General features: G+C 38.2%; 1 protein-coding gene across 1 annotated transcript in view; it reads left to right on the top strand.

The window, feature by feature from the left end:
- The first annotated feature begins 7,995 nt into the window (after positions 1–7,995).
- The window catches only part of LOC124231306 (Down syndrome cell adhesion molecule), a 579,967-nt gene continuing 576,400 nt past the window's right edge, over positions 7,996–11,562 (top strand). Inside the window, exons 1-2 of the mRNA XM_046648016.1 lie at positions 7,996–8,014; positions 8,699–9,016. Of these exons, the coding sequence (XP_046503972.1) occupies positions 7,996–8,014; positions 8,699–9,016 (337 nt within the window). The remainder of the gene's footprint in view (positions 8,015–8,698; positions 9,017–11,562) is intronic.

Here is an 11,562-nt window from a genome sequence, read left to right as displayed (position 1 = left end):
TTCTATATATGGTATAAACCCTGCAATACATCATTGTTATTTTGCTTTAAATAGTAAATTCTCTTTTGATGATTTTTTTTAAATAAGGAAGTTTTTTTATGTTTATCCACATATATACCATATTTTGGCACTATGATTTCTTCTGTGAAGTCACAAATGTCCATCTGATATCAATTTCCTTCTGCCTGAAAGTCTGCCTTTAACATTTCTTGTACTGCTGGTCTACCGACAATGACTTCTCTTAGCTTTTGAATGTCTGAAAAGTCATTATTATTTTGCTTTCATTTTGAAAGTTTTTTTCTAGGTATAGAATTTTACCTTGGCAAGGTTTTTTCTCTGTATTCTTTAAAAATAATACTTTAACTTTTTGTCTCCACTGTCATCTGGCTTGCATTATTTCTGGTGAGAAGTCTACTTTCATTCTTATCTTTGTTTCTCTGTATGTAATATGAACTAAAAAGAAATTTTTGGCTGCCTTTAAGATTTTTCTCTTTATCACTTGCTTTCAGCAGTTTAATTATGATGTGTCATGGTACGATTTTCTTCATGTTTCTTGTTTGGTGTTCATTAAATTTATTGGATATTTGGGGTTCTAATGTTCATTAAATATTGAAAATTTTGGATATTAATTCTTCAAAAATTTTCTGTTTCTTGTCCTCCTTCTGGAACAATTGTATACATATTAGGCCAAATGATATTGTCCCAGAGCTCACTAATTTCATATTTATTATCTGTAGACCTGTTTTTTGTTTTTCAAATTGTGTAGTTTCTATTACTCTCTTATCTGGGTCACTGATATTTTCTTCTACAAGGTCTAATCTGTTGTTAATTCCATTTGCTTGTTTTTCATTTCTTATATAGTATTTTTAATTCCAAGAAGTTCCATTTTGGCGATCTTCATCTCTCTCATTAATATGCCTTTGCTTTCTCCTACTGTCTTGAATATATTGGGCAAATACTTATAATAGCTATTTTAATTAATGTCCATGCTTGCTAATTCTAGCATCTGCAATTTCTGTGTCTGTTTTTATTGAATGGGTTTACTCCTGATAACATGTCATATTTTCTTGCTTCTGTCCAATTTTTTTTGTGGCCAGATATTGTAAATTTTACATTATTGATTATCAGATTTTTTTCTTTTCCATTAACTAGTATTGACGTTTGTTTGTTGTGCAGTTAAGTTACTTGAAATCAATTTAATCCCTTCTGGGATCCATTCTGGGATCTCTTTTAAGTATTTTTATGGTGTTTTGTCCCCACTGTTGTGGGTGTTTACTTGAGGACTCTATCTGATACCCCGTGTATTGGTTCCTTCCATTCTGGCTGGTTGGAACATGAGCTTTTCCCTCCTCCGTGTGAGCTTCAGGGATCTTCCACCTGCTCCTTTCTGATGTTTCTTTTGCTGCATCAGTAGTTTGCTCATGCATGTGCAAATGTCAGTACACAGCTCAAGACTCATCCAAGAGAGCCTTCTTCACATCTCTGGAGCTCCCTCTCTATGTAACTTCCCTCTTCCTGCTTTGTAAATTCTAGTGGTCTTGGCCTTCCCAAGCTTCCTATTTTTTCCTACTCAACTCAGAAATTCCACCAGGTTCTATTTAGGTTTCCTCCTTTTGGAATGATTTGGGATCTCTCTCCGGGCAGAAATTTGGGCACTATCAGGACCCACTGTGCTTGTTTCCTTATTTCATGGCTTCTTGTTCTGTACTGCCTGACTGTGTCTTTGCAGGAGGGTAAATCCAGTTTTTGGCTATATATATATAAAGGACAGAGACAGAATTTCATATTTCTAAGTTCTATGTCATTTCACGTTTTTATCCAATTCTTATTCATGAGGACAGTTGCACAATTTCTTCCATGCTGGGGAATAGATAGAATGATTGAAATAGAGTTAAATGCACAATTACTGTAACGTATGAGCACATTTTTTTTTTTAAAGATTTTATTTTTTCCTTTTGCTCCCCAAAGCCCCCCTGTACATAGTTGTATATTCTTCATTGTGGGTCCTTCTAGTTGTGGCATGTGGGACGCCGCCTCAGAGTGGTCTGATGAGCAGTGCCATGTCCGCGCCCAGGATTCGAACCAACGAAACACTGGGCCGCCTGCAGTGGAGCACGCGAACTTAACCACTCGGCCACGGGGCCAGCCCCCGTATGAGCACATTTTTATAACCTGACTTGCAATTATTTCAAAGAAACTTAGAATGCTTTCCAAGTCATTATGAGACCATTCATTTATCTGCTTTCAGACTGTCTGATCAAGATGACACTAAACTTCTAAGCATTTATTTAAATATAAAAAATTTTGGAGTCTCAGAATCAGCTAAGGGTTATGCTTTCTAGATAATATTTACCTAAGGCTAAATTACATTCCTTTTCATTTTGGAAGACATTTATAGAAATGGTTTGTTTTAGTAAGCGTATCCACTTACATATTCCTATAAAATCAATGAAAGTATTTTGGACCTAAATGACATTTCCATTCAAAATGAATATACTCAATTTGCAAAACTAGTGGTCTTCTTTAGTTCTCATGTTTTCTGATTTCTCTGAAGCTGTTAATACTGTTGAAAACTGCTGGTTGACTTCCCAAAATACTGTCCTTTTGTTTCTAAGGCATCATTCTTTCTAGGATTTGGGCTGCTCCTCTCATAATTTCCCCTTTATCTCCTTGATGGTTCTGTCTTTTTCCATTTCTTTAAAATCTTCAACTTTTTAATTGAAGTGTAGAATATATACATAAAAGTGTGCATATCACAGTGTACAGCTCAATGAACTTTTCATTAGCTCAAACATCAATATGCCCAGCACGCAGGTCAAGAGAAAGAACATAGCTAGCTGCCTGGGTGCCCCCTCTTGCCCTTTCCATTCTCTAGCCCCTCCCTCATGGGTAACCATTATCCTGACTCAACATCATTGATTAGATTTTTCCCATATTTATGCTTGATATAAATGGAATAAAACAGTATATACTATTGTTGTGTCTGTTTGCTTTCATTCAACATTATGGTTGTGAAATTCATAATATTTTGTTTGTAGCTGTTCATTCTTATTGTTATGTAGTGATGCAACATGCAAATATATCACAATATATTTATTCATCTTACTATTGATGAATATTTGAGAGGTTTCCAGTACCGATAGTACTGCTATGAATATTCCAGTGTGGTTATTTTTTTGGTGAGGAAGATTTGCCCTCAGCTAACATCCATTGCCAATCCTCCTCCTTTTTTTTTTGCTTGAGGAAGATTAGCCCTGAGCTAACATCTATTCCGATCTTCCTCTACTTTGTATGTGGGATGCCTCCACAGCATAGCTGAGTGGAGGAGGTCCACACTCAGGATCTGAAACCATGAACCCTGGGCCACCAAAGTGGAGTGCACAGAACTTTAACCACTTGGCCACAGTGCTGGCCCCCTCAGTGTGTATTTTTTTTGGTGAGCATATGTATGCATTTCTGTTGGGTAAATACCTAGGAGTTGAATTGTTAAGTCATAGAGTATGCGTATGCTCAGCTTCAGCAGGTAGTGGTGAACAGTTTTCCACAATAATTTTATTGATTTATATTCCCACCTGAAATGTATGAGGTTCCTGTTGCTCCATATCCTTGAGACGCTCAATATATTCCGTCTTTTCCATTTTCGTCATTCGGAAGGTTATGTAGTCGTAACTCCTTGTGCTTTTAACTTGCATTTCCCCAATGACTAGTGACATTGAGTATTTTTTCATGTGCTTATTGGCTACTTGTATATTGGCCTTTGTGAAGTGACTGTGCGTGTCTTTTGTCCATTTTTTATTGGATTGTCTTTTTCTTCTTGACTTAGAGGGGTTCATTATGCATTTTGGGTGCAAGTCCTTTGTCGAATATCCTTTGCTTGCCTTTTATATATTAACGATCCCAGAAGATCTCTCTGATTTTTGTCTCTTCTTGTTCTTCGCACTCTCTTTGTATATCTCACCCAGCGGTGGACTTCAGCTTCCTTCACTGTGGAATCTCTCTGGGATCTTGGATGCCTATTCTCAACTTGCTAATGGATGCCCCAAGGGAAGGGCCCCCTTAACCTTAGTAAGACTAACATCATTATTTTCTCTACCCAACCAGCTCTGTCTTCTGTGTTCTCCATCTTCATTCATAGTGTAACTATGCAACCAGGCATACAAGCTATTAAAGTTGGATCATATTGACTTTTTCCTTATCCTCACTCTCCTTACTTCCATGCCCTGCCCACAAATTCTGGTAGGATTAAATCAGACATGTCTATATAATTAGTATTTCTCCTCCTTTCACAGCACCGACGCCCAGGGAGGTCTAAGCCGCCCCCACAGCAGCCTACTCAGACTTCCTATCTCTAGTCTTCACTCCTCATCCACCTAGTATTTACTTTCTGAAACTACAGTCTGGGAAATTACTTGTTCTGTGCCAAAACTTTCATTGACCCTCTCTTTTTTTTAAATAGCTTTATTGAGTTATAATTTACATATAATAGCATTCACCCATTTGTACAATTCACTGGCTTTTAGTAAACCCACAGATATGTACAACCTTCACCAGAGTCAATTTTAGACGATTTTAATCTCCTCGAAAAGAAACTCTGCATGCTTTAGCTGTCACCCTCCTACCTCCTCACCCTACCTCCAGCCCTAAGTAAACCACTCATCTACTTGTGTCTCTACAATTTCCTCTTCTGGACATTTCATATGAATGTAGTCATATAGTATGTGATCTTTTGTGACTGGCTTTTTTTCACTTAGCATGAAGTTATAAAGGGTTATCTATGTCTATAGCATCGCTATTTCAATATATATCAATATTTCATTTCTCTTTATTGCTGAGTAATATTCATTGTATGGATATACCCGATTTTGTTTATCCATTCTTCAGTTGATGACACTTGAGTTGTTTCCACATTTGACTATTTTAAATAATGCCTCTTTAAACGTTTGTGTACAAGTTTTTGCATGGACATCTGTATCCATTTCTCTTGGGTATATACCTATGGGTGGGACTCCTTGTTGCCTGCGGAATTAAGCTGATGCTTTTCACCTTGAGATCTGACACCTCTTATGATCTAGACTTTACAATAAGCTTCTGAAATGTAAGCTCCCGGAGATCGCCCTCCAAGCCTTGGTCGTTAGCGTGTCCTCAGGCCTTAGCACAGAGCCAGGTACTTGCTAGGTGATGAGTGAGTATGTACAGAATAAATGAATATAAAGAACCTCAAACTTCTTCTCCAAAATTGTGTTGCTGTTAGTTCTGCCCTTCAGTCATCCAGTATCTTCTCACTTCCCTCTTGCCTAAGAAACTCAGTGACCTAACATTCTTATGCCTTCTACCTAGAATCTACCTTCCCTTCCTCCTCTGGCAAGCTTTCTCTGCCACTTATGCTCCTGTAGCATTTTGTGCATAATTCTGCCACAACACTCAGCAAAAGAATTACCATCAATCTCTTTACATGAACATGGCACCCTCTAGCCCAGAGATTCCTTGAGAGCAGTACCATGACACAGATCATTTGACCTTGCAAATTTGATCACTGGGATCTTGCACAAGGCCTGGTACATAGCAGATGCTCACTAAACATCGTTGCATGCATGAATGATGGTGTCATTCCTTTCTGCAAAGTTTCTCCCCCATCTCTTCTTTCCACCTTACCATCTTTGAATTTTAAAGAAAGCAATATTGACTTATTTTTCTTTTTAATGTAACGTTCTTCTTTATGTTTGTCACTGGAGCCTTGGTTGTACCATCTGTTATAAGGATATAAAATCTGGAGAACTCTGCAAATGGAGGAACAATCCTCGGAAGCTGCCTCCTCCATCACTCTTAGTGTTTGTACTGCAGGAATTTATACCCTGAATTTCACAACAAGAGGCTGCCAAATGTTTTGTTTAGCTTTCTGTTATTAAACTGCAGTTATTTTCAAGGAACTTTCACACACACATAATTCACATTAAGATTGCCTGTGTCCTTACTGGAGGGAGCAAATGTTACTGTATTTGAAGTGCGTGCGGCACACCATAAAATGGATTACTGTTATGTAAGCAGATGGATGGTCCCTTACATGGAAGAAACAAAAACTGTTGGAATATAGTTGGGTTTTCTTTTGCCTGTGGCCATATGACGTGTATCTTTGAGAATGAGTTTATGTTACATTATTAAACCCAGTGGTGTGAAATAGAAAGACAAATGTGAAATGCCTTAAAAAATGTAAGGAGAAGTGACAGTAATCCCCTACAGGTCACTTATCTCTTTACTAGGATTAAACATTTATTTTGCATTTTCCTCGCAGTCATTTAAATAATTTCACAAGCTGGCTTTTGGGATGTGGTTTACAGTAGGAAACTATACGTTTAATTAAGAAATATGTCTTATATACATTCACATTTTCAAAGACTTGCTCTTCTAACAAGGCTACTTATATGAGGCAAGAGAATAAATTCAAATTTGACGAAGTTTTATTTAGTTTTAATTACCCGCAATCCAGATGACAGAAGGGTAATGTGGGGAGGGAAGAAAAGAATCTGGGTGGAATTAATTAGCCTCGAAGAATGACAGTTACCTCCTTCCTAACAATATGTTTGGGGTGATGTCAGTTTCCTAGAAAGCCAAAACGTAAAATCACAGTGCCACTGTCAGCATTTTTATTTGAGCTGAAAGCTGCAATGTTTAACTAGGAACTACGCTTCTGATCCGAACCAGTTTCTCAGTGAGCAATAATTTTCATATTCTGATTTATGGAGCACTGCTGAATTTAGTTTTGATTGGGACAGCAAACTATCAGTTACCACTTGATGAACACCCCTGTCTTCTCTTTGAGTAAGTCTGTCGCCCTTACAGAGTGTATTTTTCTCCATTGTCTTTTGACCAATGGCATTCACTCTGTTTCCCAGCTCAGAGATAGTCAGCACTAGCCCTGATGGGCCAACTCGTGGTCACTGCCCGTGATAGAGACTAAGAGAATGTGGGTGGGGGCCGGCCTGGTGGCTTAGCAGTTAAGTTAGCCCACTTCACTTTGGTGGCCCAGGGTTTGCTGGTTCGGATCCCAGGTGTGGACCTATGCACTGCTTATCAAGCCATGTTGTGGCAGACATTCCACATATAAAATAGAGGAAGATGGGCACAGATGTTAGCACAGGGCTAATCTTCCTCAAGAAAAAAGAAAAGAAAGAAAGTGGGCAAATGTTTCAAGCAAGATATCTGGAGGATGCTAAATTTTGTCAACACAGCTTCCTCAAGATTTGGCTTTATAGATAAAGGCAGCCACATAGTGAAATAAAGTCCTCATCAGAAGGACCAATTCTGGTTCTGCGACATCCTAGCTCCATCCTTGGTCAAGTGACAACCCTTCTGAGTCTCCACATCATCTTCTGAAAAGTGGAGCCTATACTCACCTGGCAAAGCTGTTGTTCCTGAGAGCAAATGAACTAACACTCGGGTCTCATAACATTACCTGGGAGGGAATTGGTGCTCAATAGATGTTATTCTCGTCTCTGCCCAGTGAGGTTAATTCCAAGCATCCAGGGTTCCTTTTCTCTCTTGTGAATATATGACTGGGTGTGCATTTGTTAAAGAAGTCATATATAAGCACAGAGGTCCTAGAAGGAGGTCTTCGTGGCATTTATAAATCTTTTGTTTAATTTCTGGGTTCTAGAAGTTGTTTCCTTTGTTTGTATAAATGACACTTCATAATTATTTGTTACTAAGTACAATCTAGGCACTCAATCAATGAATTAAAAAACCAAATGTGTGAACAGGTTTGCAGACATTTTATTTGTAGTAATTAAAACAGAAACAGTTTAAATAACTAAGATCAAGAAAATAGTTTAGAAACTCATATTAAACAAAAGTGCACCCCTTACTATTTACTTGTGAAGTCTGTAGAGAAATATGATATTATGTATATGAAACAGTGTTAAGAGGATAAAACAGTCTCTAGCAATTGCATGGTTTATGTATGCACATTATAAGAATTATATAGGTAAGACGTGTAGGGAGATGGACCAGAAGATAAAATGTAAAATGCGACACAGAGACTGTTACAGTCTGGTGGAACTGAATGATACTTTTGTCAAAGTGTTGCTATATATTTTCAATGAAAAAATGCATTTTTGATTGCACGCTATTTTCAGAAAACAAATTGTACTTTTAAAAGTACTTTACATATGATCTTCAAATTTAATTTTAAAAACCTGTGACTACTTTCATTCAAAAATAGCTCTCAGTGTACCTACCAACCTGAGCAATTTGGTCCTAGCAACTGGATCTAGTCATTCATTCATTTCTCTTCTCTTTACTGAGTGCCCTCTGAATGTTAGGTTCTGTGCTCTAGGTAATAGCATGAGAAATCAGGACCTCGTCCTCAGGGGCTTGTGTTCTAGCGGGGGAGACAGACAATAAATGATTACAAAATACATAATATAATTTCCAATAGTGGTCAGTAATATGGAGACAGAACCGAGCATGCGGTGCAGGGCTGAAGATCTAATCAAAGCTAAGATCCAGGATATAACTTAGTTTGTGTACAAAATATGAGATGAGGATGGTACCTTATTGGAAAAATAAGCCTCTCTGTCCATAGTAGGTTGACAAATTTTGAATTACTTAGTTTTAGTCGAGAATAACCTTCTGAGGCCAGGCTGATCAAAGGACAGATTTAGAAGGCGCATCTTACTGACCGGTTCTTGTGTTGTCTTTTCAGTTTTCAGTGAGGACCTTCACTCCAGCCTGTACTTTGTCAATGCATCTCTGCAAGAGGTAGTGTTTGCGAGCACCACGGGGACCCTGGTGCCCTGCCCCGCTGCGGGCATCCCTCCTGTGTCTCTCAGATGGTACCTAGCGACGGGCGAGGAGATCTACGATGTTCCCGGGATCCGCCACGTCCACCCCAACGGCACTCTCCAAATTTTCCCCTTCCCTCCTTCAAGCTTTAGTACCTTAATCCATGATAATACTTATTATTGCACAGCTGAAAATCCTTCAGGGAAAATTAGAAGTCAGGATGTCCACATCAAGGCTGGTGAGTACCATTCTTGGGCTTTATTCCCTCTGTGTCTATTTGGGGTGGTGGTGGGCATTGACGATTAAAAAAGGCCATCAGTTGAGAACCAATAAAAGCCTTGTCATCATTCATTCTGACACTGCTGACGGCTTCTTGAGATGTCAGAGCATCCCTTGATGAATTTCAGAGTGCCTTACATTGCTGGAACTAAAACTTGAAATTAGTGATATCAAGTTGCTAAGGTCTAAAATTCTATCGTAAACTTACTGTATTTTGAACAATTGATACTCTAACTCAAACTTTCAGTGTCTCAAACCCAGTGGGTTTGCTTCTTGCCCCACTCTTCCCACTTGCCTCACCATACCCAGTCCTGGAGGCAGACAGTGGAGGGAGTGGGGAAGAGAAAGCGAGAAAAGAAGACAGAGAATCTAACTGGAATAAAACCACAGCATCAAGGTGTAATATGACTGAAACAGAATCAGTCTGATATTCTTGAATTCCTTGTGAAATTAAAAAAAAAAGAGCTATTGTAACATGTTTGACTATGTCACATGTTGCAGGAATGGTGTCAATGAATAAATCCTGAATTGGTTATGTTGCTTTTAAGAACATACTGCATGTTTTTTAAAATTGCATTGCTACAAGTCAAACCAGGAATACAGTCTGAGATCCACAGACATCAAAAGTTATATGAACAGGACATATTGGGCCATTCTATAGATTTAACAAAGCCCTGAAAAACAAACTCACAGCCAGACTCCAGTTAGCAAATAGTGTTTTAATTTTTTTTTTTAAGCCTATTGTTTCAAATACTACAGTAGACTGACACAATATAATGGCAGGGCAGAGATTGCAACTTTGATTGTTATCTTAGGCAGCAGGTGGCTGGGGGAATTTTGTAGTAATTTCTTCCACAAGTGAGGAGGTGCTACTTGAAGAAATCACAACATGAGCAAAATATGAAATGTTTCTGAACTCCCGCATATAATCTTTGATGTAAGCGATCAAACATTAGACTATGACTCATTCTGCTAGCTAGTCATTTTCCCAACTGTATTTTGATCTTCCTGACGTGCTCATGAATTCCAAGACTTGCACAAAAATGCACTTAAGAATGGAAGAAAAGGATACCGGCTTTAATCAAGAGATAGGAAAAATTGATGCCCAAATAATTAAAGTAAAGCAAATGAAATTTGTATAGAGACTTCTAAACTTGACAAACAGGGAGATATAATGAATGCTTTTACTTGGCAGGCTGAACATTTTAATGATGTGTTATAAAAACATATTTGTAATCTACAAAGTGCCACTTATAGAGAAACCTGGAACTTCAAAAAGCTGTGCTTGTATGTGTTAATGATATTTGTGTCTCGGGTTTCCCATCAGATAAAGGAATTAAATGCTTATTCATGTTTTATCTGCTATTTTCTAAATTTGTCATGGAATTGATTGTTTTTGCATGACACTGAAATTTTTAGAGGGATAGAAATTGTATCCTCTTTTCTGGCAGCTAGCCCCTCTCCCACGTAGTTTGTTATTGCTGTTTATGTGCTGGTATTGTTGACATCTGAAGTCCAACCAAATATGAGTCCAGCACACTCATGATTACTGTGCCAATTTGAACTTACAAGATGGACAGTCGTGTCGTCCAAATGAAATTTCTTTTCTCATTTAATTTTACTTCTTATTATGAACACATTGTGATTTTAATAATCTTTTAGATTATTTATCAGATGCTTCAAAATCTGGTTTACTATTTTTATGTAGATGGTAGTATGGAACTGGATGGCTGCTTAGAAGGGCAGGCAAGGGACGTTTATGTCCCCCAATGCTGGCTGTAGTGCAGGTTTGAGTAGAATGAGCACTGACTCATGGGGTGTCCTTCTGTGTATCAGGTCATCCTAAACGTCAAAATGTCCCTCTAGATTGGTGTTGGGATTTTCCTGTAATAATCCATTAGGGAAAATGACTTTCTCATCTCTCCTTTGGCAGTACAGGGAATTCTTATTCTTAACAGTTTTCAGCAACTTTGCCCTAGGTCTGGCTGTCAACAAAAGAAGGATGGTTCACCTATCCTGTCTCATTAATCAGCAATTCTAGCTCTTCTCTCACATAAGATGCTTCATGTCCCTTTCTGTTCTGAGGACTGGAATGCAGATGGACCACTTGAAATAGTTCTGCCCCTTGCCCATTGCTGTATTTACTGGTTAGCAAACAGTAATCAGCTATATGACCTTGGGCAAGTAAAAAAAAAAAAATCTGGTCATTGTTTCCTCCTTAGTAAACTGTGGTTAATGACATTTGGGACTTCTGCTTATAGCCAAGATGGAGTAGCAGAGACCAAATTTGCTATATTATCTGAAACAATAACGAACAGACAAAATACATAAAGCAATAGTTTTCAAGACTGGTCATCAGGTAATGAAGGAAAGTGATCCTTGAGAAACTGGAAGAAACAGCTGAGCCCTGTGATTGCCCCAATTTACTGTCTTAAGTTTCCAGATGGAGGGCACAACCTGTACATGAAGTGTTATAGCAGCTTTATTCATAATTGCCAAAAATTG

The sequence above is a fragment of the Equus quagga genome, chromosome 21, assembly GCF_021613505.1.
Source record: "Equus quagga isolate Etosha38 chromosome 21, UCLA_HA_Equagga_1.0, whole genome shotgun sequence".
Classification (NCBI taxonomy): Eukaryota; Metazoa; Chordata; class Mammalia; order Perissodactyla; family Equidae; genus Equus; species Equus quagga.
This window is presented reverse-complemented; position numbering and strand designations above follow the sequence as displayed.